The 26,980-nt window shown below is 40.2% G+C and overlaps 1 protein-coding gene across 2 annotated transcripts in view; it reads right to left on the reverse strand.

Moving 5' to 3' along the window:
* cmss1 (cms1 ribosomal small subunit homolog) overlaps positions 1–26,980 on the reverse strand; it is a 46,127-nt gene that overhangs the window by 3,966 nt on the left and 15,181 nt on the right. Inside the window, exons 3-9 of one of the 2 annotated variants that reach the window (XM_055645011.1) lie at positions 19,462–19,565; positions 17,787–17,864; positions 13,735–13,861; positions 11,421–11,480; positions 5,781–5,883; positions 3,926–3,986; positions 3,057–3,144 (exon numbers count right to left, since the gene is read on the reverse strand). In XM_055645011.1, the coding sequence (XP_055500986.1) occupies positions 3,057–3,144; positions 3,926–3,986; positions 5,781–5,883; positions 11,421–11,480; positions 13,735–13,861; positions 17,787–17,864; positions 19,462–19,551 (607 nt within the window). In that variant the 5' untranslated portion in view covers positions 19,552–19,565. Of the gene's footprint in view, positions 1–3,056; positions 3,145–3,925; positions 3,987–5,780; positions 5,884–11,420; positions 11,481–13,734; positions 13,862–17,786; positions 17,868–19,461; positions 19,566–26,980 lie in introns of both variants that reach the window. The other variant, XM_055645010.1, reaches the window with a different exon arrangement.

A 26,980-nucleotide genomic window follows, 5' to 3' on the forward strand; every position in this document is an offset into this window, starting at 1 on the left:
AGGGCAGTGGGGGAAGTTTACATGTACTTTAGCACAGTCTTTTATAAGGTCCCATGCTGGTCTGGAAGGTTGGACTCCATAGAATCCAAGTTGAGCTAGCCAATTGGATTCAAAATTAGGTAGGAGGAAGGAATCAAAGGGTAGTTGTGGGGAGTTGTTTTTCTGATCGGAGGCCTGTAATCAATGAAGTGGTGTAGGGGCTGTGCTATGCCCACTGTCCTTTATTATCTAAATTAATGATTTGGTGAACAATGTGACTAACATTGTTAGTATATTTGCAATGATATAAAAATAGGTGATATAGTGAACAATAAGGAAGGATCTCATCCGACTGGAAGGAGGTTTACAGCAGTATGTAAATCAGTTGGGAAGGTGGCCCAAGGAATGGCAAATGGAATTTGCCTCTTCCATTTGACAAGTGGAATTTAAGTCTCACAAGTATGAGTTGTTGTACATTGTTATGTCAACCCAAATACACAGTAAATAGCAGACCACTGGGGAATGTTGTAGAAACAAGAGATATGGATGAACTGGTGCTTGGCTCCCTGAAAGGTTAGAATCAGGTTGTCAGGGTGGTGAAGAAAGCGCTTGGCACGCTTGCCCATTTTGGGTAAGGTGTTGTGTACAACAGGTGTTCAAGCTGCGTGGTGAGACCACATTTAGAGTACTATGCGCAGTTGAAGGAAGGATGTATTTAAGTTAGAAACAGTGCAGAAGAGGATCACCAGGATGTTACCTGGACTTGAGGCTTGAATTACAGACTAGATAGGCTGGGACTATTTTCGTTGGAACCGAGGAGGCAGAAGAGTGCCTTATTGAGGTACACCTTATTGAGGCGTACATGATCACAGAGGACATGGATAAAGTAAATGCTCAGTTTTTTTTCTCAGGATAGAGGATTTTAAAACTAGAGTGCGCTGTCTTAAGGTGAGAGATTTAAGAAGGACCTGAGGAACATCTTTTTTCAGTCAGAGGGTACTCCACATCTGAAATTAATTGCCAGAGAAAGTTATAAAAGTGGATACAATGATGGCTTTTAAAATACATTGGAAATGTTTTGAGGGATATGGGCAAAATGCAGGCAAGTGGGACGAGCCCGAAGGACCTGTTTCCATGTGGTGTATCTCTACGATTCACACATTCCACTAATCTCAGAGCTATAACTGTTTTATCTTTCATTTTCTTAAGATGAACCCCTTCCCTTTCTTTCCCAGTTGATTATTTCCTCTTTCCCCAACTGTTATTGGTAGTGATCAACAAAATCTACATCCTTAAGTATCGTTCCCAGTTTATCACATTCTCTCACCATCTACCCAACCCATCCTGCAACTCTTGCAATCTATTTCACTCCCAACTGATAATTTTAATATTCCTCTCCCTTTTCCTACTCCTTCATCACTCCTATATTGTCACCAATTTCCGCCATCTATATCCAACCAGAACATTTGTTGATTGCTACCCCTTCTCTCCAACCGCTGTAGGCCATTCTTTACTTTCCTCTGCCCAATTTACTTGGATGTTTTCCCATCTCATCTCAGTGCACCTGCTTATGGACCACGCATCCTTGCTTTTGAACATCTCCTCTGGCATCAATAGGCTCTCAGGTGCTAATTCTGGGCTCTGCTTGCATAACAACATTTCAGAATCGTTATGGCACAGAAAGCAATTGTTCAGCTCGTTAAGAGATGCCAGCTGTTGGTAGAGAGACCTTGCCAGTCCCCTTCACTTGTTTCTGCCTTCATAACGTTCCAGACTTGAACACAGAACATAGAAAAGTACAGCTCAGGGACAGGCCCTTTGGCCAACAATGTCTCTGCCAAATATAGTGCCAAAATATACTAATCTCATCTGCCTGCAAATTATCCATATCCTTGTGCTTATTATTTTCCAGATTATTTCTTCTAGAAGTACTCAATGGGTTAGGTACTACCTGTAGGTATAAAAATAAAGTAAAAGTGCACATTGATAATTTTCATTGGGGCCAGAAACCTTTATAATTCAAAGGTTTTAAATTCCAGAAAAGGGTGAGGTTTGAAGATATTGCCAATTATAGAATGGAGACGAAGAGAGACTGAATGGCACAAAATGTCATGGCACTGACTAAGAGTGAATGATGCAGGAGTAGTTAACTGCAGCTGATCTCTCTGAAGAAGATGACAAGTTATCAACCTGCAATGTTAACTCCAGTTTCCTCCCTTCAAGGGACTGCCTGACCTGCCTAATACTTCTAACACACTCTGTTACACATCAGTTTTCCAGCATAGAAACATAGAAAATAGGTGCAGGAGTAAACCATTCGGCCCTTCGAGCCAGCACCGTCATTCAATATGATCGTGGTTGGTCATCCAAAATCAGTATCCCGTACTGGCTTTTTCACCATATCCCTTCATTCCCTCAGCCCTAAGAGCTAAATCTAACTCTCTCTTGAAAACACCCAGTGAATTGGCCTCCATTACCTTCTGTGGCAGAGAATTCCACAGACTCACTACTCGCTGGGTGAAAAAGTTTTTCCTCATCTCAGTCCTAAATGGCCTACCCCTTATTCTTACACTGTGACCCCTGTCATATGGCTCCTGGTTTGTATATTTACCCTCTCCAAAGATGTACAAGTTTGCAGGAAGGAACTGCAGTTGCTCAGCCTGAAGAAGTGTCTCGACCTGAAATGTTACCTATTCCTTTTCTCCAGAGATGCTGTCTGAACCGCTGAGTTACTCCTGCTTTTTGTGTCTATCTTACAGGTTTGTAGGTTAATTAGCTTGGTATAAAATGTAAAATAGTCCCTCATGTGTGTAGGATAGTGTTAATGTGCGGGGATCGTTGGTCAGTGCAGATTCGGTGGGCCGAGGGGTCTATTTCTGTGCTGTATCTCTAAACAATAAAAAACGTTTCTATTTACAGATCAGCAGCATGAGACATTATTGCGCAAGTCACATGATCAATTTTAATTACAGTACCAACTAAACAAGAATAGTTAAATGTGAACAGACTAAAGCAGATTAACTCTGAATAGACTGAAAATATAAAAGCAAACAATTACAGAGTACAGGATTTCCTACCAAGGTCTATCAGATTTCTAATCCGTCCAGGTGTTCCTACACCAATATGTACAACCCCTTTCGAGAGCCATTTTATCTGTTCTTCAATCTGGATAAGAAAAATAACACAATTAGAATTTGTAATAAATGGTAATGAAACAATGCAAAATTAGATTGTAAGTATGCAGATTGATGCATGTTCTTAAAATATTTAGTTTTATTGCTAATTGACAAAGGGACAATTAATATTGCGCTGAGCTAATACTGGCAAAAGATTAGCCAGCAATCCTATTCCCGATTTCCTAAAATGCATCAAATAGAATTTCTTCCTTTAAAAATGAATGTGAAAATGTCCCAAATTTCCCATGAATTTATTTTCATTTTTCTGTGCATATCGGAGAGGTCTGTACAATCCAATATGAACTTTTGAAGAGAAAGCAGAACATAGTACAATGCAACAACAGACCCTTCGACCCACAATGTCCGTGCTGAGCCCTTAAATTAATCTCTTCTGGCTGCACGTGATCCATATCCCTCCATTCCCTGCATATCCATGTGTCTATCCAAAAGCCTTTTAAATGCCACTATCATATCTGCCTCCACCACCACCCTTGGCAGCACAATCCAGGCACTCATCACTCTCTGTTTATAAAACATGCCCCCACATAGTAAAGAGGTCCTCTTTAATTTAAAATGGAGAGGGGGAAATCTCTGCGGTAATATAGTTCAATTATATTTTGTTAAATGTAAGCAAAATATTCCTAATGGTCATAAAGTACAAATGGAAAGCTATTATTTTGCTGATTTATAGTCAATTGCTGAAGAAGAGTGAAATGAAGCCACTATTAGAATTTGTATTATTTTAAAGTGGTAATGAGATTCATCTTTACCTTTATATGCTTAGCAAACAATTTTAGAATCTTACAGTTGTCTTTAAAAGATGCAATCAGCCTGCAAAAACAAACACAATATAACTATTATTGTTCGTGCCTGTTAAATATGTCAATGCTTGCATTTAAAAACCTCAGAGATGAATGTCATTTGACCTGTCGATGTTCAAGAGCAAAAACGGACGAAGAATATTATAACAAAGAATATTCGCAGAGGTGTCTCAAACTAAAGGGCTTAATTTAGGTTATGGAATAACTGGTTCACAGGGGACTTGATAAAGATTATTTTTCAATGGGTGGTGCAGGCAGGTTCACAACAATTAAGTAGTAATTCAGATGAGAATTGGAATCATCAAGACATGGAAGCCTATGGACCAAGCGCTGGTCAATGCGATTAGTGTGGTACTTGATGGCGTGCATGCACATGATGGGTCAAAGGACCAGATTCTGTGCTGTATGATTCAGCAGTTCTATGGTGAGCTTTCTGCAATTCACTGACATTTCAGTTCAGTTCAGATTAGATCAGTTTATTGTCACATGTACCGAAGTACAGTGAAAAGCTATTGTTGCGTGTTATCCAGTCAGCGGAAAGACAATACGTGATTACAATCGAGCCATTTACAATCGAGCCATTTACATGATATTCCCTTATCATGTATAGATACATGATAAGGGAATAATGTTTAGTTATTTGGGTACTCATCTGCCTGACATTTAAGGCATTGACAAAAGGGCACAGTAGCAAGTCTAACTGAGTGTAGATCTGCAAGCCTATTTGTTTCAATTGAGATTTTATGCCCATGAGGTACAAAGCCAAGAGTCAGGCAAAGAATAATTTTAAATAATGGATGCTTCCTGTATTTTATAATTGCTTAACAGTGCATTTTAAGAACACATTTGAGAACTGACTAAAATAAAGTCAGGGCTCTAACTTAGTCTTCTGCCAAATTTTCTCAGTTGTTTTGTGGGCACAGCTTGTTCTCATCTATCCATGTGATACAATGATGTTGGGTGCATCCAGGAGGTTTTCTTTCTGCAAGGCTTTCTGATAACCTAAGATGAATGCAACACCATTAGGTATTTGAGCTGTAAGTACATGTGGGCAGGGCATTAAGCAGGCACAGCAAAATCTGGCTTACTTTGACTGGGAAATTTAAAAGTGTGTTCAACATATGGGCAACATGAGTGGAGCAATGACGCCACAGGCAAAATTAACTTTAGAACTCATCCAAATGCTACCAGCAAACCAATACAAATACAAGCATCAAACACGCCATTAGGCCAAGCTTGTCTGGGTAATTTCTTCACAGCAGGGGAAACGGTCCAAGTGTGGATTCAGAGGGAATTCAGTCTGCTTATCATCAATTATTCACAAAGAATTAAAAGCAAGAAAAAAACATTAGCTGTTAGCATTCATTTTATGTGCATTACAAATAACTGCCATTGCAGGAGAACTGTGCTGGACTTCCAAGAAAGAAACACTACTGGCTGTAAAATGCAAAAACCTAGAACAGTGGTACCACTCTTGCCATCGAATTAGAAGACCATGAGTTAATAGGATTCCAGAATGGGCAATATATTGTAGATCGGCATTTTTGTGGAACACTGCTTTGTTAAATTAGTTCTTTTTGGGGGCAAAACATTAAATTGTAGCTATTTTCAGTAAAGATCGTAGAGGAACATGGTAGCTCTTCTCCAGTTCTTACTAAGCTTTATTCCTCACTGCTAAATACAATCAAGATTGACAAATGATCAATATTAGCACAGCTTTGATTGCAACAACATACTGCAGTAGAGGAAAAAATGCAATGAGTTGTCTGTGAGATGCTTTAGATACCCTGAGGTCTATCTTTACCTGATCATCTCGAGGGCTCGGAGGGCAGAGCTGCATATTATCAATATCAGTACAGATTTGTTCTTGGTGTGGTCCTTGCACAATTTCACCCACTTGGGGCAAACTACAAGGAGAGAGAAACCCATCAACATGTTTTATAAACGGCAGACTCATTTAAAATAAACTTATATAATGTGGAAAGACATTTCCATTGCCTGCTTAAATTCCTAGCAAAAGCACAGTAAAACATGCTCTAACATAAACAATGAAATTGATTAAAAAAATCCTAAAAATATATAAACCCTCAAATCCACTGTCACATTTGTCGTATGATATTTTAATCTTGTTATTAATTGAAAGTCTATGCTTAATCTTGAATTAAAAAAATCCAAGGAATAGGACGTACATGGTAAATGGTAGGGAATTGAAGAATGCGGGTGAACAGAGGGATCTGCGAATAACTGCACAGTTCCCTGAAAGTGGAATCTCATGTAGATAGGGTGGTAAAGAAAGCTTTTGGTGTGCTGGCCTTTATAAATCAGAGCATTGAGTATAGAAGTTGGGATGTAATGTTAAAATTGTACAAGGCATTGGTCAGGCCAATTCTGGAGTATGGTGTACAATTTTGGTCGCCTAATTATAGGAAGGATGTCAACAAAATAGAGAGAGTACAGAGGAGATTTACCAGAATGTTGCCTGGGTTTCTGCAACTAAGTTACAGAGAAAGGTTGAACAAGTTAGGGCTTTATTCTTTGGAGCGCAGAAGGTTAAGGGGGGACTTGATAGAAGTCTTTAAAATGATGAGAGGGATAGACAGAGTTGACGTGGTAAGCTTTTCCCACTGAGAGTAGGGAAGATTCAAACAAGGGGACATGACTTGAGAATTAAGGGACTGAAGTTTAGGGGTAACATGAGGGGGAACATCTTTACTCAGAGAGTGGTGGCTGTGTGGAATGAGCTTCCAGTGAAGGTGGTGGAGGCAGGTTCGTTTTTATAATTAAAAAATAAATTGGATAGTTATATGGACGGGAAAGGAATGGAGGGTTATGGTCTGAGTGCAGGTATATGGGACTAGGGGAGAATATGTGTTCGGCACGGACTAGAAGGGTCGAGATGGCCTGTTTCCGTGCTGTAATTGTTATATGATTATATGGTTATATAATATAAATCTGATATGATGCTTGATAAAGCATTTAGCATTTTAAGATGCTGTGAACATTCATAGTAGTATACTTGTGTACATTTCAGCCATGGAGTAGATCCACAAACATTCAATCCAAATCTCAGTCTACGCAGTAACATAAAACTATACGGATCTCTAGAGGATATTTTATTTGGTGCAGTATTAAATGCAAGAAACTATCAGGATTACGTTGCTTTAAAAGCAGCAAATGAATAATAATGTATGCATTTTGATAAAGTAACATAATATATTTGATTGTTCTCACATTTGCAAAGCCTATAGGAAACAAATTGATGACAAAATGTAAAATCACAGCAATGTCATTCAATTCAATTGTTTATGCTGTGACAAATGAACAGCATTAGATGACAGCTGCAACCCTTATTAAAGCAAGATTGGCTTCAGCTTGATGGTCACTCAGGAAAAAATAACGGATCTTTTGAGCTTGTTTGTGTTCCCTCAGAATGTTGACATTAGGAGTGTGCACAAAGCATCTGCTTTCCTCTGCAGAAGACAATTCCAAAACAAATCCTAAAAACTTTCTGGCAGGTTAAATGCCAAAAAAATATCCAACTTTAAAATATGGTTTTAATCTCTGCTGGATTTATACCGCGGCTGAGGTAGCTTGGTGGGTTTGTATGGTTTGCCAATGAATATGGAACATCAGTCTTTTGTCACTTTTCACAGTATTTGAAATGGAGACAGTCTGAAGAAGTGTCCTAATCCAAAACGTCACCTATCCATGTTCTCCAACGATGCAGCCTCGCCCACTGAGTTATTACAGCACTTTGTCTCTTCTCTTGGACATGCAATACCATTTTTCAGTGTCAGTATCAAGTATAACTACATCTTCAGTTATTTATCTATCCATTCTAAACATATTGCAGCTGATGTCATGGGAATCGAGTCTGACAGATTAAACTTCAAACTAATAATTAAACATGAATTAATCATTTAATTTTGATAAAATAAATGCCTAAACATTCCTAATCTGGTAAATTAGCTGAATGGTTTTCATATGCATCTGCCTGCAAAATCTAATGTTAAACTTTACAAATCTAAAAATGTCATAGTTACTTATACAAGTACTTTCTCAGTTGGGGTTGAAATGAGGCATTACAACAAGTCCAATACAATACAATAAGTATGTTATTAATGTAGTAGTTTTTGGTGCAGTTTTTTTAATGGGAATACCAGCAATTGTAATAATGCGAAGTATATGACGGAATCAATTACTAACTGTGGATGGTTGATGAGACAGGACATTGCTGAAAGATTATTGACCGAACACATCATCACTGTTGCTGTTCAGAGGTCACCACTTTGCTAAAGATGCCCAGAATTGTCTGTTTTATTTCAGATTTCAAGTGCTTGCAGTATTTCTTTTTGGATATTTCTAATCTTGCTTTCTGGTGAATAGTATTTAAATTTGGCTGCCTTAAATGCTTTAATACCATCATCCCCTCCAAACTGGTTACCAAGCTCTCAGATCTGGGTCTCTGCACATCCCTCTGCAATTGGATCCTCGACTTCCCCATTCACAGACCACAGTCTGTCCATATTGGTAGAAATGTGTCATCCTCGATAACAATCAGCACGGGAGCACCTCAAGGCTGCGTGCTCAGCCCCCTTCTGTACTCACTCTATATTCATGAATGCGTAGCCGGACATAGTGCAAACTACATCGTCAAGTTCGCCGACCACACCACTCTTGTGGGATGTATCACTGATGGGGACGAGTCAGATTATAGAAGTGAGATCGACCAATTGACAATAACCTAGCTCTCAACACCAGCAACACCAAGGAACTGATTGTGGACTTCGGAAGGGGTAGGATGGGGACCCACAGTCCCGTTTATATCAACGGGTCGATGGTGGAAAGGGTCAAGAACTTCAAATTCCTGGGCGAAGATTTCCAAAGATCTCTTCTGGTCCCATAACACTGATGCAATTATAAAGAAAGCACATCAAAGCCTCTACTTCTTCAGAAGATTACGGTGAGTCGGTATGTCAAGGAGGACTCTCTCGAACTTCTACAGGTGCACAGTAGAGAGCATGCTGACTGGTTACATCGTGGCTTAGTATGGCAACCTGAGCATCCAGGAGCGGTAAACACTGCAAATAGTTGTAAACACTGCCCAGTCCATCATTGGCTCTGACCTTCCTACCATCGAGGGGATCTATCGCAGTCGCTGCCTCAAAAAGATTGCCAGCATCATCAAGGATCCACATCATCCTGGCCACACACTCATCTCTCCGCTGCCATCAGGTAGAAGGTACAGGAGACTCAAATCTGCAACATCCAGGTTCAGGAACAGCTTCTTCCCCACAGCCATCAGACTATTAAACACAACTTCAAACAAATTCTGAACTATAACAGCATATTGCAAATCAGTTATTTATGTGTGTGTGTGCATATATATATATATTCTATGGTATATGGACACACTGATCTGTTCTGTATTTATGCCTATAATATTCTGTTGTGCTGCAGCAAGCAAAAATTTAATTGTCCTATTTGGGACACATGACAATAAACTCTCTTGACTTGACTTGACTAGACTATATATAAAATGATGCGACTGACACATGCAGGTTAGGGCTGATAAGATTGAAAGCTTTCTGGAAGAATGCCAGTCGCAGTTTTATATCAATGCATTTTCTTAATTGCCTTACTTATACGGTGAATTTTACAACTTACCGTGCTGGGATTTGAATTTATGATTCCGGGGAACTATTGACAACCATAGTGAATACTCTGGACATTCTCAGAAAACTACTATTAAACCAGGGCCACAGCGCTCAACAATAATACAAACAATGTAGCAGTGATGGAAAGGAAAGGCATTAAAGTGTGGTTTACATTTCCATCCTGGGGTTCCAAACGAAGTTACCCTTCCATCATTTTATTTTCTCTGTCTGGGAACCATTCCATTAGATTGAAACACTGCTGCTAAAGAATGGAAGGTACACAAAAATGCTGGAGAAACTCAGCGGGTGCAGCAGCATCTATGGAGCGAAGGAAATAGGCGACGTTTCGGGCCGAAACCCTTCTTCAGCGTTTTTTCTTGAACACGCTGCTAAAGAATGGCGTGTGTTGGGAACGATGAAACCATAGACCAGCAGTGGCTGGTTTGACCCGTCTCAGTCCTCCTGTGTGCCAGTTCCACATGATTCAAAAATGTATCTACCTCCTCTTTAAGGACCTCCATTGATCTGGCTTCCACAAGCTATTGGATAAAGAATTCTTGAGATATACCGCTCCCTGCTTGAAGAGATTTCTACACAGCACAATTTTAAACAACCACCCCTTACATCTTCTATCCATGTCTCCCTGTCTCAACATCTGTCATACCCCTTTAAGATCTTGTATGTTTCAATAAGATCATTCTAAACCGCAACAAATGCTGATCTAATGTTTTTCGCCATATATGATAGGAAAGCATTCCCATCCCAGGAATTAGCCTCATGAATCTCCTGGACAGCCTACAATATCGGTACATCCTTTCATAAATAAAAGAACTAACAATACACAATACTCCAGGTGCTGCCTACAAACACCCTGCATAGTTGTAGCACCATTTCTCTTTTTCTAAGCTCCAATCCTCTTGCAATAAAGGCCAATGTGCCATTTATCTCCCCAACTACTTGCTATATCTGCACAAAGTCCACAAATAAGAGCTACACCTTTCAGGATTGAAGTTAGGAAACACTTCCATTGAATGGGATTTTTATTTACTAAGACACAAAGGATGCCATTTGCTCCAGATCAATCCTATCAGTCCCAACCCCCCTTTTTTTAATTTCCCAATAGTCTTTCATGTTAATTTCTTTCACATGCCCATCAATTCCTTCTGACTTCGTCACTATACCTACAAAGGGGCATTTTTTAGTGGCCAATTAACAAAGTGGCATATCTTTGGGAAATGGGAGGAAACCAGAATAACCACATGATCACGGAGAGAATATGCAAATGCTTTGGTACAGCACCACGCTCAGAATTAAACCCACGAACCTTGAGCTGTGAAGTGGCAGAATTAAATGCTCTGCTACCATGCGGTAGAAATCTGTAACGCTCAAATGGTAGTGAAAGCAAAGTCAATTGTTAATTTTAAAAACTGAAATTAATAGACTATAGATAACCGATGATATACTGGAAATGTGGACATCGTGCTTGATGGGCCTAATGGTCTAATTCTGCTCCTATGTCCTATGGTCTATATCTCGTAAATGAAATATCACAAACATGATTACATTGAACTGTGCTCATGAAAACTTCCTTATTGCCAAAGTCATAAATGCTAGTCGCAGAGGCAAAAACTTTCAATTATATTTCACTGGAGACTAAGATTGTCATCATTCTGACTCTTCTGTGACAGTTATCTATATTATTGCAAGTTCTCAGATAATTAAAAGTATGGAAATGTGGCAAAAAATAACTTTTAGGCCAAGTTTTTACTGTGCAATAACTAACTTACCTTGCTTCAGATAGGAGGATAGAGTATGAGTGAGATCATTGTTCTGAAGAAAACAAGAATCTGAAAAAGCGCAGATACAAAATAATCATGAATAACAAAATCAATTATACTTTAAAAAAGATCACATATCAAAATGGACAATGGCCACAGGCTTCAGCTTCTCATTAGTTTATCGTCAATACACCAGGGTGCAATGAAATTCCTAGTTAGCATGAAGTTCACAGAGCAAACAGTATACATATAGAAATGATAAACACACAGTAAAAAATGCAATGAGTGCAAAGCAGCAGAATGGTGCAAGATCACAGTGCAATCCAAAGTTGAACAAAAAAAAATTAAAGTAGAATAATAAAATAACTGAATGAGGTGAAGTTAAGAGTATGGGTACTTGGCAGAATCTCTGAGAAATTGAATACGAAAGAGGTGATTGGTTCAGGTCCTTGATAGAAGTGGGGAAGCTGGACATATGAGCTTTCAAGCTCTTATAAATTATCCCGGAAGACAAAAGAGGGAAAAGGGAATGTCCAGAATAGCCAGGATGGCGGCAGCAAAGCTGCCAAGCTTTGTCAGAGCATTCCTGTATTCTACTACCTGAAAATCAATATTTTACTGAGGAAATCATTATTTTTACACGGTGCCATTTTGCTGAAAAAAATGTTTTTTTTAATGTGCGGTCATACCCATGTAAGAGTACAAAAAAGCATAACGTTGCTACCAATTGACATGTCTTCTACGCACCTTACTTGACAGTGCATTCATTGCCATCTCTTTGTATACTGCTGTTTGAACAGCTGCTTTCTGCTTTTAGCACCAGATGATGATGTAGAAGCCATTTTGGAAGCCTCTCTCTCCCTCCCTCACTCCCTCTCTCTCTCTCCTTCCTCTCTCTCCCTTCCGCTCCCTCTCCCCCTCCCTCTCTTCCTCCCTCCATCCCTCCCTGTCTCCCTCCCCCTCTCTCTCTCCCACTCCCTCTTTCTCTCCCTCCCATCACTCCCTCCCCCTTTTCCTTCCACCCTCCCTTTCTCATCTTCCCTCTCTCCTTCCTTTTTTTCTTTCTCGCTCTCTTATTCCCTCCCTCCCTCTCTCCTTCTCCCTCTCTCCCTCCCTTCTTCTCTCTCTTCCTCCCCTCTCCATCCTCTCCCTCTCTCCACCCCTCCCTCTCTACCCCTTGAGCCCACCCACCGTTCTGTAAAATCAAGGCCAATCCCAATGTAACTGCAACCCTACTGGGAACCTTTCACCACTAGGCTTATCCAGAATTCTGCTGCCTGAAAAATAATCAAAGGCTCAAAGAGAATTCCAAAGACTCATTGTTATATGAGAATTTTCCTGAACAGTCTGTGACCCATAGCGTTGTGGCGATGGTGCTATGTGTAAAACCCATAGAGTGATGTTTAACACCCATAGCCTCCAGCTGGTAGCACTATATTTAGAACCCACAGAGCTATAGCCGACAGCTCTTCGTTTAAATTCCCACGTGTTAAATTCCCACTATGTTTAAACCTGGAGCGGGACAGGCAGCGACTCTGGAGAGAAGGAATGGGTGACGTTCCTGGTCGAGACCCTTCTTCAGACTGAACTGAACTCCGTATTTAAAATTCGTATTTAACAACACAAAATCGTACATCAGTACTCGTATCGCATTTCCGTACAAAATACGTAAAATCCGTACTACTTGGCAGCTCTGCGGCAGGCATCCTTGATGTGAAAGGAAGGGCTTTTGGCATGCTGGTTTTCATCAGCAGCAACGATTCACGATGATTTTGCCAGGACTTGAGAGCCTGAGCTTTTGAGAGAGGTTGAGCAAGCTAGGACTCAATTCCTTGAAGCGTAGAAGGATGAGGAGTGATCCTATAGAGGTATACAAAATCATGAGAGGAATAGATCGGATGCTCGCACAGAGTCTCTTCACCCAAAGTAGGGGAATTGAAAACCAGAGGACATAGGTTTAAGATGACGGGGAAAGATTTAATAGGAACCTGGGGGTAACATTCTCATGCAAGGGTGGTGGGTGTTTGGAACGAGCAGCTGCAGGAGGTAGTTGAGGCAGGTAATATCATAACGTTTAAGAAACATTTAGACAGGTACAGATTGGATAGGTTTAGAGGGATATGGGCCAAATGCAGGCAGATGCGACGTGTAGATGGACATGGTGGTCGGGGTGGGCAAGTTGGGCTGAAGGGCCTGTTTCCACGCTGTATGACTTTCTCTGTGTTGAGTATTTCAAACATTCTTTCATGTCCATTAAAAGCAAAATCTCTCATTTTCAATGGATGAGGGCATTATTTTACGTTTGGGGAAAAGTGCTCTTTACCTGGTAGTTTCAGCTCCTCAAGTTCTATTACAGATCGTTCATTTTTGAAGTACTGGATGATCATTTTCTGCAAATCAGCAGGGGTAGCAGGTGTTGGAGCAGAGCTTGCTAGAACATCGGATATCTTCTACAATTGCAAACAACACAAAATGAATTTATCAATTTTGAAACACCAAATTTATAAAAGCACTTAGATCGCCCCCAACTCTTTTCTAAATATACCAATCATTTTGTGGTGACAAGTTTGGAAATCAGGATTTAGCGGAACATTTTGTTGTGCTCAATAAATCACTGGCTTCAGGCAACAGAGTATGCCCGACACAGTCCTTTATGGTGGTTTGCGTCCATTCACCCTCTCCCGTGAGACAATCATTGGACCGTCCAATCAGTCCATGCCACACAGCCTGTTGTGTGCATTGTTTCTGCACTACTTGCGGTAGGGGGCATAGGTGATCCGCCCAACTTTTGCAGTGTTTTGCTCAGCAAACTCAGCCATAACTAGAATAGTTTGGGAACATATTCGGAAACATCTACTTGTTTTCGAAGGCTTTGGAATGCTGTGTTGTTGATTTTGCTGCCAACTCAATTTTATCTGACATGAAGATAGACACAAAAAGCTGGAGTAACTCAGCATCTCTGGGGGGAAGGAATGGGTGACATTTCAGGTCGAGATCTTCAAACAGCTGACATGGTCAGTTTGACCCTTACAACACACATGTCTCTCAAACAAAGACTTGTATGTCAATGACCTTCCACATTAGTTCTGAAAATTCTTAGTTTGACAGGTCTGTGGTATTTGTCTAGTAAAAAAAAGACTACTGTTGGCTTAGCCTGTTGTCATAACACCAATAGGTACACAGTGTGGGCAAAACAATGAAGAGCATTTTGAAAGAGAAACTGGGTCACTCATTGCTAAAACTAATCTTCCACATATCCAATCGCAGAAATAATTTTTTCATCCATCGCGAGTATAGAAGTATGAAAAAAGATTGTCACGTAACCTCTCAATACCCGTAAATAAGGATAACGGTATTGTTTTATTATTGTCAACTGTACTGAGATACATTAAAAAAGCTTTTGTTTGCATGTTATCCAATCAAATCAGATAATACCACACGTGAGTCCAATCAAGACACACACGTACAACAGGTAGAGCAAAGAGAAAAGAGAAGAGAAATGAGTCAGAGGATGTGCGAGAGGATCAAGCCATATCATGACAGAACTCCAAACATTACTGTGCTAGGATACACAGAGACAAATTTGTAAAGTGCATTCAGATGGCTCCAATATATACAATGCAAGAGCTGTCCCACAAACCGGAAACCATGAGAGGATGGAATTGGACAATGCAGAGACAGTATTTAACTAGACAAAGTGGTCAAACAAAAATAATAATACTGTGTGGTCACAGGACTGGAAAGTCTTGTGAATGAATTTGATAGAATTCAATGCTGTGAAAAGAGAAGACATTCACACAGGAAGCTTTGTGAGAGATGTACATGGAAATGGATGGCAAGGAAACCATAGAAACATAGAAATTAGGTGCAGGAGTAGGCCATTCGGCCCTTCGAGCCTGCACCGCCATTCAATATGATCATGGCTGATCATCCAACTCAGGTATCCCGTACCTGCCTTCTCTCCATACCCCCTGATCCCCTTAGCCACAAGGGCCACATCTAACTCCCTCTTAAATATCCATTAAGGACAAGATTTTAAAAAGTGATTACAGAAGGAAGTTGTCAGTGGGAGCTATGGGTGGTTTCTAAAGATAATGAAAGGCATACAAAGCTACTATTCCAAGGAAATTATATCATTAACACTAATGGCAAATACAGATGCCAAGAAGGGTGATTGTGATACTAGTGGATTAAGTGAGAAGGGAGTGAATAAGCAGGAACCGACATATCATAGAAACATAGAAATTAGGTGCAGGAGTAGGCCATTCGGCCATTCGAGCCTGCACCGCCATTCAATATGATCATGGCTGATCATCCAACTCAGTATCCCGTACCTGCCTTCTCTCCATACCCCCTAATCCCCTTAGCCACAAGGGCCACATCTAACTCCCTCTTAAATATAGCCAATGAACTGGCCTCAACTACCCTCTGTGGCAGAGAGTTCCAGAGATTCACCACTCTCTGTGTGAAAAAAGTTCTTCTCATCTCGGTTTTAAAGCATTTCCCCCTTATCCTTAAGCTGTGACCCCTTGTCCTGGACTTCCCTAACATCGGGAACAATCTTCCTGCATCTAGCCTGTCCAACCCCTTAAGAATTTGTAAGTTTCTATAAGATCCCCTCTCAATCTCCTAAATTCTAGAGAGTATAAACCAAGTCTATCCAGTCTTTCTTCATAAGACAGTCCTGACATCCCAGGAATCAGTCTGGTGAACCGTCTCTGCACTCCCTCTATGGCAATAATGTCCTTCCTCAGATTTGGAGACCAAAACTGTACGAAATACTCCAGGTGTGGTCTCACCAAGACCCTGTACAACTGCAGTAGAACCTCCCTGCTCCTATACTCAAATCCTTTTGCAATGAGAGCTAACATACCATTCGCTTTCTTTACTGCCTGCTGTACCTGCATGCCTACCTTCAATGACTGGTGTACCATGACACCCAGGTCTCGCTGCATCTCCCCCTTTCCCAATCGGCCACCATTTAGATAATAGTCTGCTTTCCCGTTTTTGGCACCAAAATGGATAACCTCACATTTATCCACATTATACTGCATCTGCCAAACATTTGCCCACTCACCCAGCCTATCCAAGTCACCTTGCAGTCTCCTAGCATCCTCCTCACAGCTAACACTGCCCCCCAGCTTAGTGTCATCCGCAAACTTGGAGATATTGCCTTCAATTCCCTCATCCTGATCATTAATATATATTGTAAATAGCTGGGGTCCCAACACTGAGCCTTGCGGTACCCCACTAGTCACTGCTTGCCATTGTGAAAAGGACCCGTTTACTCCTACTCTTTGCTTCCTGTTTGCCAGCCAGTTCTCTATCCACATCAATACTGAACCCCCAATGCCGTGTGCTTTAAGTTTGTATACTATCATGTTTTACCCACTCATTTCAATACCCACACGTATTGTACTTCCGGTGGCGCTGGTGCCAGCAGCCTCCACCTACAGCCCGGTATCTTTTTGTTTTTTTGTTTATTTAGTTATGTAAAAGTGTGTTTTTTTGTTGTGTTTTTTTGGTGTTTTTATGTGGGGGAAGAGGGCACGGTGCGGGGGATACCGTCCTTCAGCCGCTTCCTGGTGAGGACGCGACTATTATTCGAGTCGCGTCCTCCCCCCCCCCCCCGCCCCCCCCCACAGCGGCCTACCTGCCTGGATTGGCGCGGCCTTTCCTGCCGGGATCGACCGGAGCTCCAGCAGCGGCGGGACAGCGCTGGAACATCGCGGGGCTGGTGATGCCTTACCGGGGGTCGCCGTTTGGAGCCCGGAGTGCTGGACCTGCTGCACCAACATCACGGAGCTGCGGTTTGCAGAGCTCCCAACGCGGGCGGCGCTGACTAATCAACGCGGGGTCCTGTGACTCTGCCCAGCTCGACCTGTGGACTCAGGAGCTACAGACTCCGGGAGCGGGAGGCGGCTGACCAGAAGGTCCGGGCCGCTGAGGAGGCTGTTCACCGTCGGGGTTCAGCGTCGGCGTTCCACCAGCCCGGCGTTAGGGCCTGAACATCGGGCCACCCGGGGCGGTGACTGCGGGTGCTTGGAAGGCCCCGTCCACGGATGAACACGGAGGGGAGGCTGGCTGGACTATGGTGCCGTCCTCACCTGGGTGCCATTTATGTTATGTTGTGTCGTGGACTTCTGTATTTGTGCTTTTTTTAAATTTTAATTCAATTTCAATTTTATTTTTAATATGTTTTATTATTTATTTATTATTTATTTTTATAATTTCTTTGTGATTTTTTTAATGATACTGCCTGTAAGGAAAATTCATTTCGTTGTCTCAAATTGAGACAATGACAATAAATTGAATACAATACAATACAATACAATTTTCTTTCATCCTTTTCTTCTTTTACATAGAGGCAGTTACCTTTTTTCGCTTCCTCCTTTTCGGTAGACATGCTTCAGGTGGTTCTTCTATTAATACATCTGTAAAAAAATCTGTATGCTGCTGAGAAAAATAATAAACGTAATGACTATTATTATCCTCATACTTTCAGTAACTGCCTCAAGGCCAAGGATCATGAGTTACGAGAGTATAGCATCTGCACATTTAAACATCAGGAATGGCCTTCAAAATGGATGAGAATGCTGCTCCATTTATGAAAACAATTTCAATTAAATAAAATAGGTTCAGAATTTATTTTTGAAGATACCTTAGTTTTAACAGTTAACATTGTACTGGGCAATTAAAAGAATATTCCTTATTGACAATCATACGTTCAATAATTTCTTATTATATTGGGCACACTGCAGTTTTTCTTGTGAATTTTTCTAGTTATGGCTTTTGTGCATTAAAGTCAGGATATAAATTTTGCAACCATCAGATATCGTGCCCATAAAATTAATTCAATTAGAAAATACTGTGCAAAATGTCAAGTTTGATTTGCAAAATGTCATGCTAAATTTGGCAATATTTGTTATTAGCTAAGAAAGAACATGTATCTTTCACAATCTCAAAATGCCCCGAGACTGACTAATGATCGAATTATTCTGAAAATTCTTTTCACATAAGCAATGTTGGCATCAAGAGCCATTCATGTTAGTCACAATATCTTTGGAAGTTGAAAACTGTTTCCACAGAGACTTCATCATGGATAATAATCCTTCAACATGTTAAATGTTAGTCCACTGCTGTAGACGGCTGTACCTGTCATCTTGTAATGCATTTTCAATCTGTAATGCCGATATCCAATTATGCATTGATTTCAATAACCAATTAAAGATGGTAAGGAAAAGCAATTTGGTCTAGAATGGTGTGTATTTTGTTTATTTGAGTGCTATGTGAATGAACATGAATCTGTCTAAATATGAGTCCTGCTTGCTCCACTGACAAATCTTCTAAATCAAGTTTGCTTCAAATGATATCATTCCTTGTGCAGTACACTGTTCCGTTCCACCAGTTAGCTTGTCTTTAACAGCACAATGCTATATTTGGACCTGTATTCTTTTGATTCAATTTATATCAAAGGAGTTTGATTCTTTTGATTCAATTTATATCAAAGGAGTTTTATACGACTTTTATCTTAATGAATCGATATACACGCCACATTTTCTTGTTTGAAAAACTTATGATACCCCAATACCATCATTCTTTTCTCTCGTCATATTCTAAGAAGTCAACTGCTTTTTTTTTCTATTTCTAAGGTCAGATCATCCAATCCATCTGCAATCCCAGTACAATGCCTGCTGAATATCCTTAGCAAACAAGTGGCCTTTTAGTATACTGCCGAAGATTGTTAAGAGAGTGTTGTGCAATCCTGCCCCTCAAATTAGGAGTCAGAATGTTTAACTTTATTGAGCCTTGAATTTATTCCCAATCACAGAATTGAAGATTGGTTCATAATTTTCAGAAAGTCAAGTCAGGCTGGGACATATATTGGAACTGGAATAGCGCTTGATCAAGGAAATATTTTTGAATGCTGGCATGGTGTTTGTTAAATAGTTTCCATGGTACCTAGTGTGAATTGTCCCCTCAGTTCTCACTTGTTATATGAACCATTCTGCTACCAAATAATGTAACATACAAAAACATTTTACATTACCTTTTTATACTTTTTGCCAAGGGCAGGCTGTGGAGTCTCACCTCCCTTCTTTCTTTTTCTTGTGGTACTCTGCTCTGACACACTGTTCATCTTTTCAGATATACCTCAATTAAATTGAAGGAGAAACTTTAGAACACTCGCACAAAAGCATAAAAGCTTTCCACAAAAGCTGCTTACAAGTTAGAATCCCATCCTGAATAACGTGGATACCTTGAGGAATGATAATGGTTACACCATCGTAAAAGATTTAATGCCTCCAGAAGCAATAAATGAACTGAACACTGGCTTGATCCCTCGATAATTTCCTGTCAGCCAGAGAAAATTCTCAGTGCTGCAAAGGGCTTGCAACTAAGGTGCCATTAACAGGGCTTGCAACTAAGGTGCCATTCCACAGAAAGTGAAACTCCTCTATGACCAACTACAGCACTTTCAAACTCTGGCCTTTCACTCAATGCTTGCTACAGTATATCTGCCATTAATCTTCGCAATCACTTCACTTTTTCCTTGGATGTCCCCGTCCCTATTAAAACCTTTCCTCAATCCCAATCTTGTCATTCTGTTTGGTATGAACACCAATTTTATTCCAGCAAAACCGAGGACTTAGAATTGAGCATGTTTGCCACTCAGTTACCTGAGCACTACATCAGCTTTCTCTCATTTCTCACTTTCTAAACAGTTGTCATGAGATCTCACCCACTGTTGTAACATAGGTCTGCCAACCTCCAGCCTCCTTTTCTCCTTTCAAATTTTCAAACATGTTGTCATCTTCCAAATGTGGTTTATTCCTGCAATGTCATGTTTGATCTTATTGGAACAATGTCCATTCCTGCTAAAGCAACCAAATGGTCCTAATCAAAATTGCCAGTTCAATTCTGTGGTTGCTGAGGTACATTGTAGTACATTACAGCTTCTTGGTCTTTATTTGGAGTGGTTGCGGTGTGGAATGAGCTTCCAGTGGAAGTGGTGGAGGCAGGTTCATTGGTATCATTTAAAAATAAATTGGATAGGCATATGGATGAGAAGGGAATGGAGGGTTATGGTATGAGTGCAGGCAGGTGGGACTAAGGGGAAAAAAATTTGTTCGGCACGGACTTGTAGGGCCGAGATGGCCTGTTTCCGTGCTGTAATTGTTATATGGTTATATGGTTATATTTACACTGCATTGTTGTACTATAGTTTTTCTGCTCTTGCATTCAATCCACGAACACAATAATGCAAGTAGAGCAAATGCTTTCTTAATCATCTTGAATACCTGTACTGCTGCCTTCATGGATCCCTGGACATGTACACTGAGATTCATTTCTTCCTTGGCTCTTCCTAGGATCCTGTCATTCATTATGTATATCATATGTCATAATTCCAAAATACTCACCACATATTTTTCAGGATGAAATTCCATCTGCCATTGCACTGTCCATTTGATGAACTCAGCAAAATAATTCTATAGCTGTAAGCTACCTGTCTAACTATCAACAACACCACTCATTTTTGTGTCATTGCAAATTTATTAACCATGCTTCCTAATTCACACCCAGATCAATAATATATGTAACAAATAGCAAGGATCGACACACATATTTTCTGTAAGCACTCTTTGCCTGTTATTACCAAGCTGACTTTTGATCCAATTTGTCCATTTTTAATTTTCATCTAAAGATAAACACAAAATGCTGGAGCAACTCAGCAGGTTAGGCAGAATCGATGGAGAAAATGGATAGGTGATGTTTCGGGTCTGGACCCTTCTTCAGACTTTTGTGTTGAGATGCTGCCTGACCCGCTGAGTTACGCCAAAATGTTGTGTCTATCTTTGGTATAAACCAGCATCTGCAGTCCCTTTTCATTACATTTCTAATTTTGATCTGTTGGCTAATGTTCTATCCAGTCACAACCAGAGCATCTTCAGCTTTGCTTGTCATCCCTGAATTTGCACAATAATCGATTCTTGGGTCACTCAATGTAGATAATGCTCCTTACTGGCATATGCACACTCACAGTTTTTCCTGAACACTCCGCTACTTTCATGTTGTCAGACTGCTCATCTGATTCACATTCCTGAAAGGGCCACAACTTCCTCTGGAAATCATTGGGAAGTCTGAAGTCATTTGTCTTGGCTTCTACCCACACATTGTCTCAGGCTGATGTCAAGATTTCATGAACTCAACATTTTACCTGACCCCAAGATGAACTTATGATATAATTCATTCCCCAACATAAAGTTTCATTTATGCCTGAATATGCTTCGTTAAAGTGGCCTGGAATGTTCTATATAAATAGATCATGTTGGTATTTCAAAATAATTGTGACCAAAATGTATTAAACTCAATTTCTATTTCACATAAATGAATGAGTTTTCTCCTGATAATATATAAAAAAATGAAATCTTTACAATCCATTCTCACTAACAGCGTTCTGTTCTTAATAAAAACATAGAAACATAGAAAATAGGTGCAGGAGTAGGCCATTCAGCCCTTCGAGCCTGCACCACCATTCAATATGATCATGGCTGATCATCCAACTCAGTATCTTGTACCTGCCTTCTCTCCATACCCCCTGATCCCTTTAGCCACAAGGGCCACATCTTACTCCCTCTTAAATATAGCCAATGAACTGGCCTCAACTACCTTCTGTGGCAGAGAATTCCAGAGATTCACCACTCTCTGTGTGAAAAATGTTTTTCTCATCTCGGTCCTAAAAGATTTGCCCCTTATCCTTAAGCTGTGACCCCTTGTTCTGGACTTCCCCAACATCGGGAACAATCTTCCTGCATCTAGCCTGTCCAACCCCTTAAGAATTTTGCAGAATTCTTAAGAATAATGAAGCAATCATTTATTTACCAGGTGCTGGATTAGTTTAAAATTCAGGACAATTATTCCTATTATGCCTATTACTCTACTTAGAAAATATATTCTGCCGTTATGAGTGCTTCTCCTATGGCCTCAACAGAATAATTAACTCACTCATCACAGTGATGAAGATGGGTAGCTTTGCAATTCATTATTTTCCGTTTGTTCTTTATCCAAAACATTTTCCAATTAAAATGATAGTTGGATCTATTTAATAATTGAATGCCTGTATTGAGAAGACATGATGATTTTGATGGAAAAATGTTAGAATATAATGGCTTTGGTAAATTACTTAAAAGGTAAAACCCCAAGATTCTATTCCTTTGGATCCCAATTCTGATCATTCCTGATAAAATAAATGAGAGACTATAATATTTTCTATGATAGAGCATATGTGCAAGAAACAAGCATGGTCAATGATTGTATTATTTATATTTTTGAACAATAGAGTCTTGATATAAATATGTATATTCATGTTGCAATTATTCCAAAATATCAAAGGTAAAACTAGCCCAATATTAGAGCCCAATGAACTAAGTTAGTAAAACTCAAACTGGTTCTTTTTATTATTTTTTTCACAATTGCCCTGATTTTCCTATATTTCCCCATGGGAGTTATTTGTTATCATTGTTTCCATCAGCTTAGAGAGTGGAATGATCTAACCTACTGCTCCCTTGACAGTCTAACCGGATGTGTACTTATAGTGGGACATATTTACTGAGCTAATTTATTTCCCCTTTCCTTACAACAAAAATATCTAGTTAATAAGCCACTCCATCTGTGATTCCCTTAAACTTAGATTGGCTGGTGTCCGAATATGTATTGAAGGAACATGTACACAGTACATGTTTGGAAGACTGAAGTATAACATCTGTTTACTGTTGTAAGCTATATTTCTTATTAATATGACTGGAAGTTCCTTTTGAATGGGACTGACTTAACCGTATATCATGACTTCACACAATATCTTAGATGTTTACACCAAACACAACATCTTCAACATTTAGAACTCACACGGAAAGATGCAAAATTTACTTTAGTCAGTATTTAAATGTCCCTACTTTTCAATTCAGTTTAACATAATAATATTGTATTGTTTATTATTGTTCCGTGTACTGAGATACAGATGATTTTTTAAATTTGTATGCTGTTCAGTCAAATCAAATCATACCATACACGAGGACAATGAAGCCAGACACAAAAAAAGTGCAAAGAAAAAAATACCCACAATATCCCATCCAAGCTAGTCCCAATTGTCTGGACTAGCCTCATGCACCTCCAGACCTTTCCTGTCCGTGTACCTGCCTAAACGTCTTTGAAATGTTGCTGCTGTACCTGTCTCAAATACTTCATTCGCATCATGTTTCATATACTCACCACCCTCTGTGTGAGCTTACCTCTCAGGTTCCTATTAAATCGTTCTCCTCTCATCTTAAACCCAAGCACCCTAGTTCTTGATTCCCCCAACCCTGGGAAAAAAAACTGTGCATTCACCCTATCTATTCCCCTACATCACCCCTCAGCTTCCTGCACTTCAAAGAATAAAGACCTGGCCTGCCTGCCTAACCTCTCCCTAAAACTCAATTTTGAAGGACGTAAACATTCTCTGGCACCTGTTGCCACTTCTCATTTACATTACTATCTATCACATGTTTTCTACTCATGGGATCCCAACAGAAAATAGGATACAGCTGATCCCATCGATATCTGTACAGTTTCTTATCAAGTGATTGAAACTTTCAACACGAAACGAGAATAATGTTGTCAGTTTTATTTGCCATGTGTCTTATTTGGAGACCTTTTAAGTGGTTCATTTGAAATGGATTCATTGCACTGTTACTGGAGCATATGTTGTATGAAATCTATAAATCAGAGAGATAATAGGAAAGCAATTTTCTCAACAGGTGGCATTTTGGTAGAAAAGCTCCCAGTTAATGTCTCTATCGTTTGTCATGCTTAGTTGACATCTGGCATTAATTTAATAAAAATAATTGGCAATGTATCATTTTTACAGGAATTTTCTCAAAATGAGTGTGAGTGCCTAAAAAAGGTATTCGCATACTTTAAATTTCTCCTGTATATTCCTTAGTGAATAATGCATTTGGATTTTGTAAACCTGCACAGCTACTGGGAAAAGGTAAGGAAAATGGGACTGGTAGGATGCTCCACTGAGAACCAGCATGGGCCTGATGAGTAGAATGGCCATGATAAGTACATTAATTCACTATATATTGCACGGTCAGATTGAATGTACAATTGTGCTAACTTTAAGAGAGACCCAAGGAACTACAGATACTGGAATCTTGAGTGAAACAAAAAGTGCTGGAGTAACTCAGCGAGTCAGGCCGCATCTCTGGACGAAATGAATAGACGATGCTTTGGGTTAGGACCATTCTTAGGACACTGTGTTGGAATAAATGTAATTTGTAATAACAAAGGAGAACACTTGCACAAGGAGAATTAGCAGTTTACAGAAGAGTGTATAAAATTGCTAAAAACCTAGAAATTATGCCAGAAATTCAAAACTAAAACATAAAACAAACTATTTTTAGGCTTGGTGCTCAGGGAATGGAACACTGAACAAAGGATCAAAGTACATGACAGGAGTCAGTATTGCCAATTTATGATTCCCGTGAGGTCACATTAAAACAAGGAAACAGCAAACATAATTTACAATACCTTTCAAGAATTTTAGGAGATGCTCTCAACAAGTAGATGATATTATTAAAAGCATCAATGCAGCATGTTTGGACCATAAACAAGATTCACAAGCCTGGTGGGCAAAATATTATTCTACGTTAGCTCTCCATTTCCCTTCACAAATTGGCTGTAACGGAGCTTAGGACACGGCAGAAGAGTAAAAGTTGAAGTGATCAATAATGAATTAGTGGGGTCTGGGGAGGAGGCAAAGCGCAAACTAACCATAAGTTTTGAGGACATGTGACCTACGTTAATCTTTTAAAGCTGCCAGGCTTGCAAAAATGCACCACTGTAAAGTAAATATAAATCACAAGCCAAAGCAGCAAGTTATCATTTCAAAGACAAAGGTCGGCTGCAATTCAAACCGTTTCACAGGAATTATTCTGTACTCTGACTTGCATCATGCCACCACTGACAGACAAGTCTTCTACTACAATCGCACAAAACATTGGATTTTCCTCCCTACGTTCCAAAAGTTTTAATATTATTTTTAATGTTACCTTGAGATGATTCTGATGTAGTAGGCATGGTTAGGCCAAATGGCCTCCTCCTATTTTTATTATATTTTCCTCATCTTTTGTTTGCCAGTGTTAATTTAGAAAGAGGATGGACAATAGACAATAGGTGCAGGAGTAGGCCATTCGAGCCAGCACCGCCATTCAATGTGATCATGGCTGATCAACCCCAATCAGTACCCCGTTCCTGCCTTCTTCCCATATCCCCTGACTCCGCTATTTTTAAAAGCCCTATCTAGCTCTCTCTTGAAAGCATCCAGAGAACCTGCCTCCACCGCCCTCTGAGGCAGAGGATTCCGCAGACTCACCATTCTCTGTGAGAAAAAGTGTTTCCTCGTCTCCGTTCTAAATGGCTTACTCCATATTCTTAAACTGTGGCCCCTGGTTCTGGACTCCCCCCAACATTGGGAACATGTTTCCTGCCTCTAGCGTGTCCAAGCCCTTAACAATCTTATATGTTTCAAAGAGATTCCCTCTCATCCTTCTAAACTCCAGAGCGTACAAGCCCAGCTGCTCCATTCTCTCAGCATTTGACAGTCCCGCCATCCCGCGAATTAACCTTGTAAACATACGCTGCACTCCCTCAATAGCAAGAATGTCCTTCCTCAAATTAGGGGACCAAAACTGCACACAATACTTCAGGTGTGGTCTCACTAGGGCTCTGCACAACTGCAGAAGGACCTCTTTGCTCCTATATTCGATTCCTCTGGTTATAAAGGCCACATGCCATTCGCTTTCTTCGCTGCCTGCTGTACCTGCATGCTTACTTACATGGACTGATGTACAAGACCCCCAGATCCCGTTGTACTTCCCCTTTTCCCAACTTGACGCCATTTAGATAGTAATCTGCCTTCCTGTTTTTGCTACCAAAGTGGATAACCTCACATTTATCTGCATTAAACTTCATCTGCCATGCATCTGCCCACTTCCCCAACCTGTCCAAGTCACCCTGCATTCTCATAGCACTCTCCTCAGTTCACACTGCCACCCAGCTTTGTGTCATCTGCAAATTTGCTAATGTTACTTTGAATCCCTTCATCCAAATCATTGATGTATATTGTAAATAGCTGCAGTCCCAGCACCGAACCTTGCAGTACCTTATTAGTCACTGTCTGCCATTCTGAAAGGGACCCGTTAATCGCTACTCTTTGTTTCCTGTCTGCCAACCACTTCTCTATCTATGTCAGCACTCTACCCCCAATACCATGTGCCCTAATTTTGCACACTAATCTCCTATGTGGGACCTTATCAAATGCTTTCTGAAAGTCTAGGTACACTACATTCACTGGCTCTCCGTTGTTCATTTTCATAGTTACATCTTCAAAGAATTCCTGAAGATTAGTCAAGCATGATTTCCCCTTCGTAAATCCATGCTGACTCGGACCAATCCTGTTACTGCTATCCAAATGTTCGGCTATCTCATCTTTTATAATTGACTACAGCATCTTCCCCACCACCGAT

Source organism: Leucoraja erinacea, chromosome 13 (genome assembly GCF_028641065.1).
Source record: "Leucoraja erinacea ecotype New England chromosome 13, Leri_hhj_1, whole genome shotgun sequence".
Classification (NCBI taxonomy): Eukaryota; Metazoa; Chordata; class Chondrichthyes; order Rajiformes; family Rajidae; genus Leucoraja; species Leucoraja erinaceus.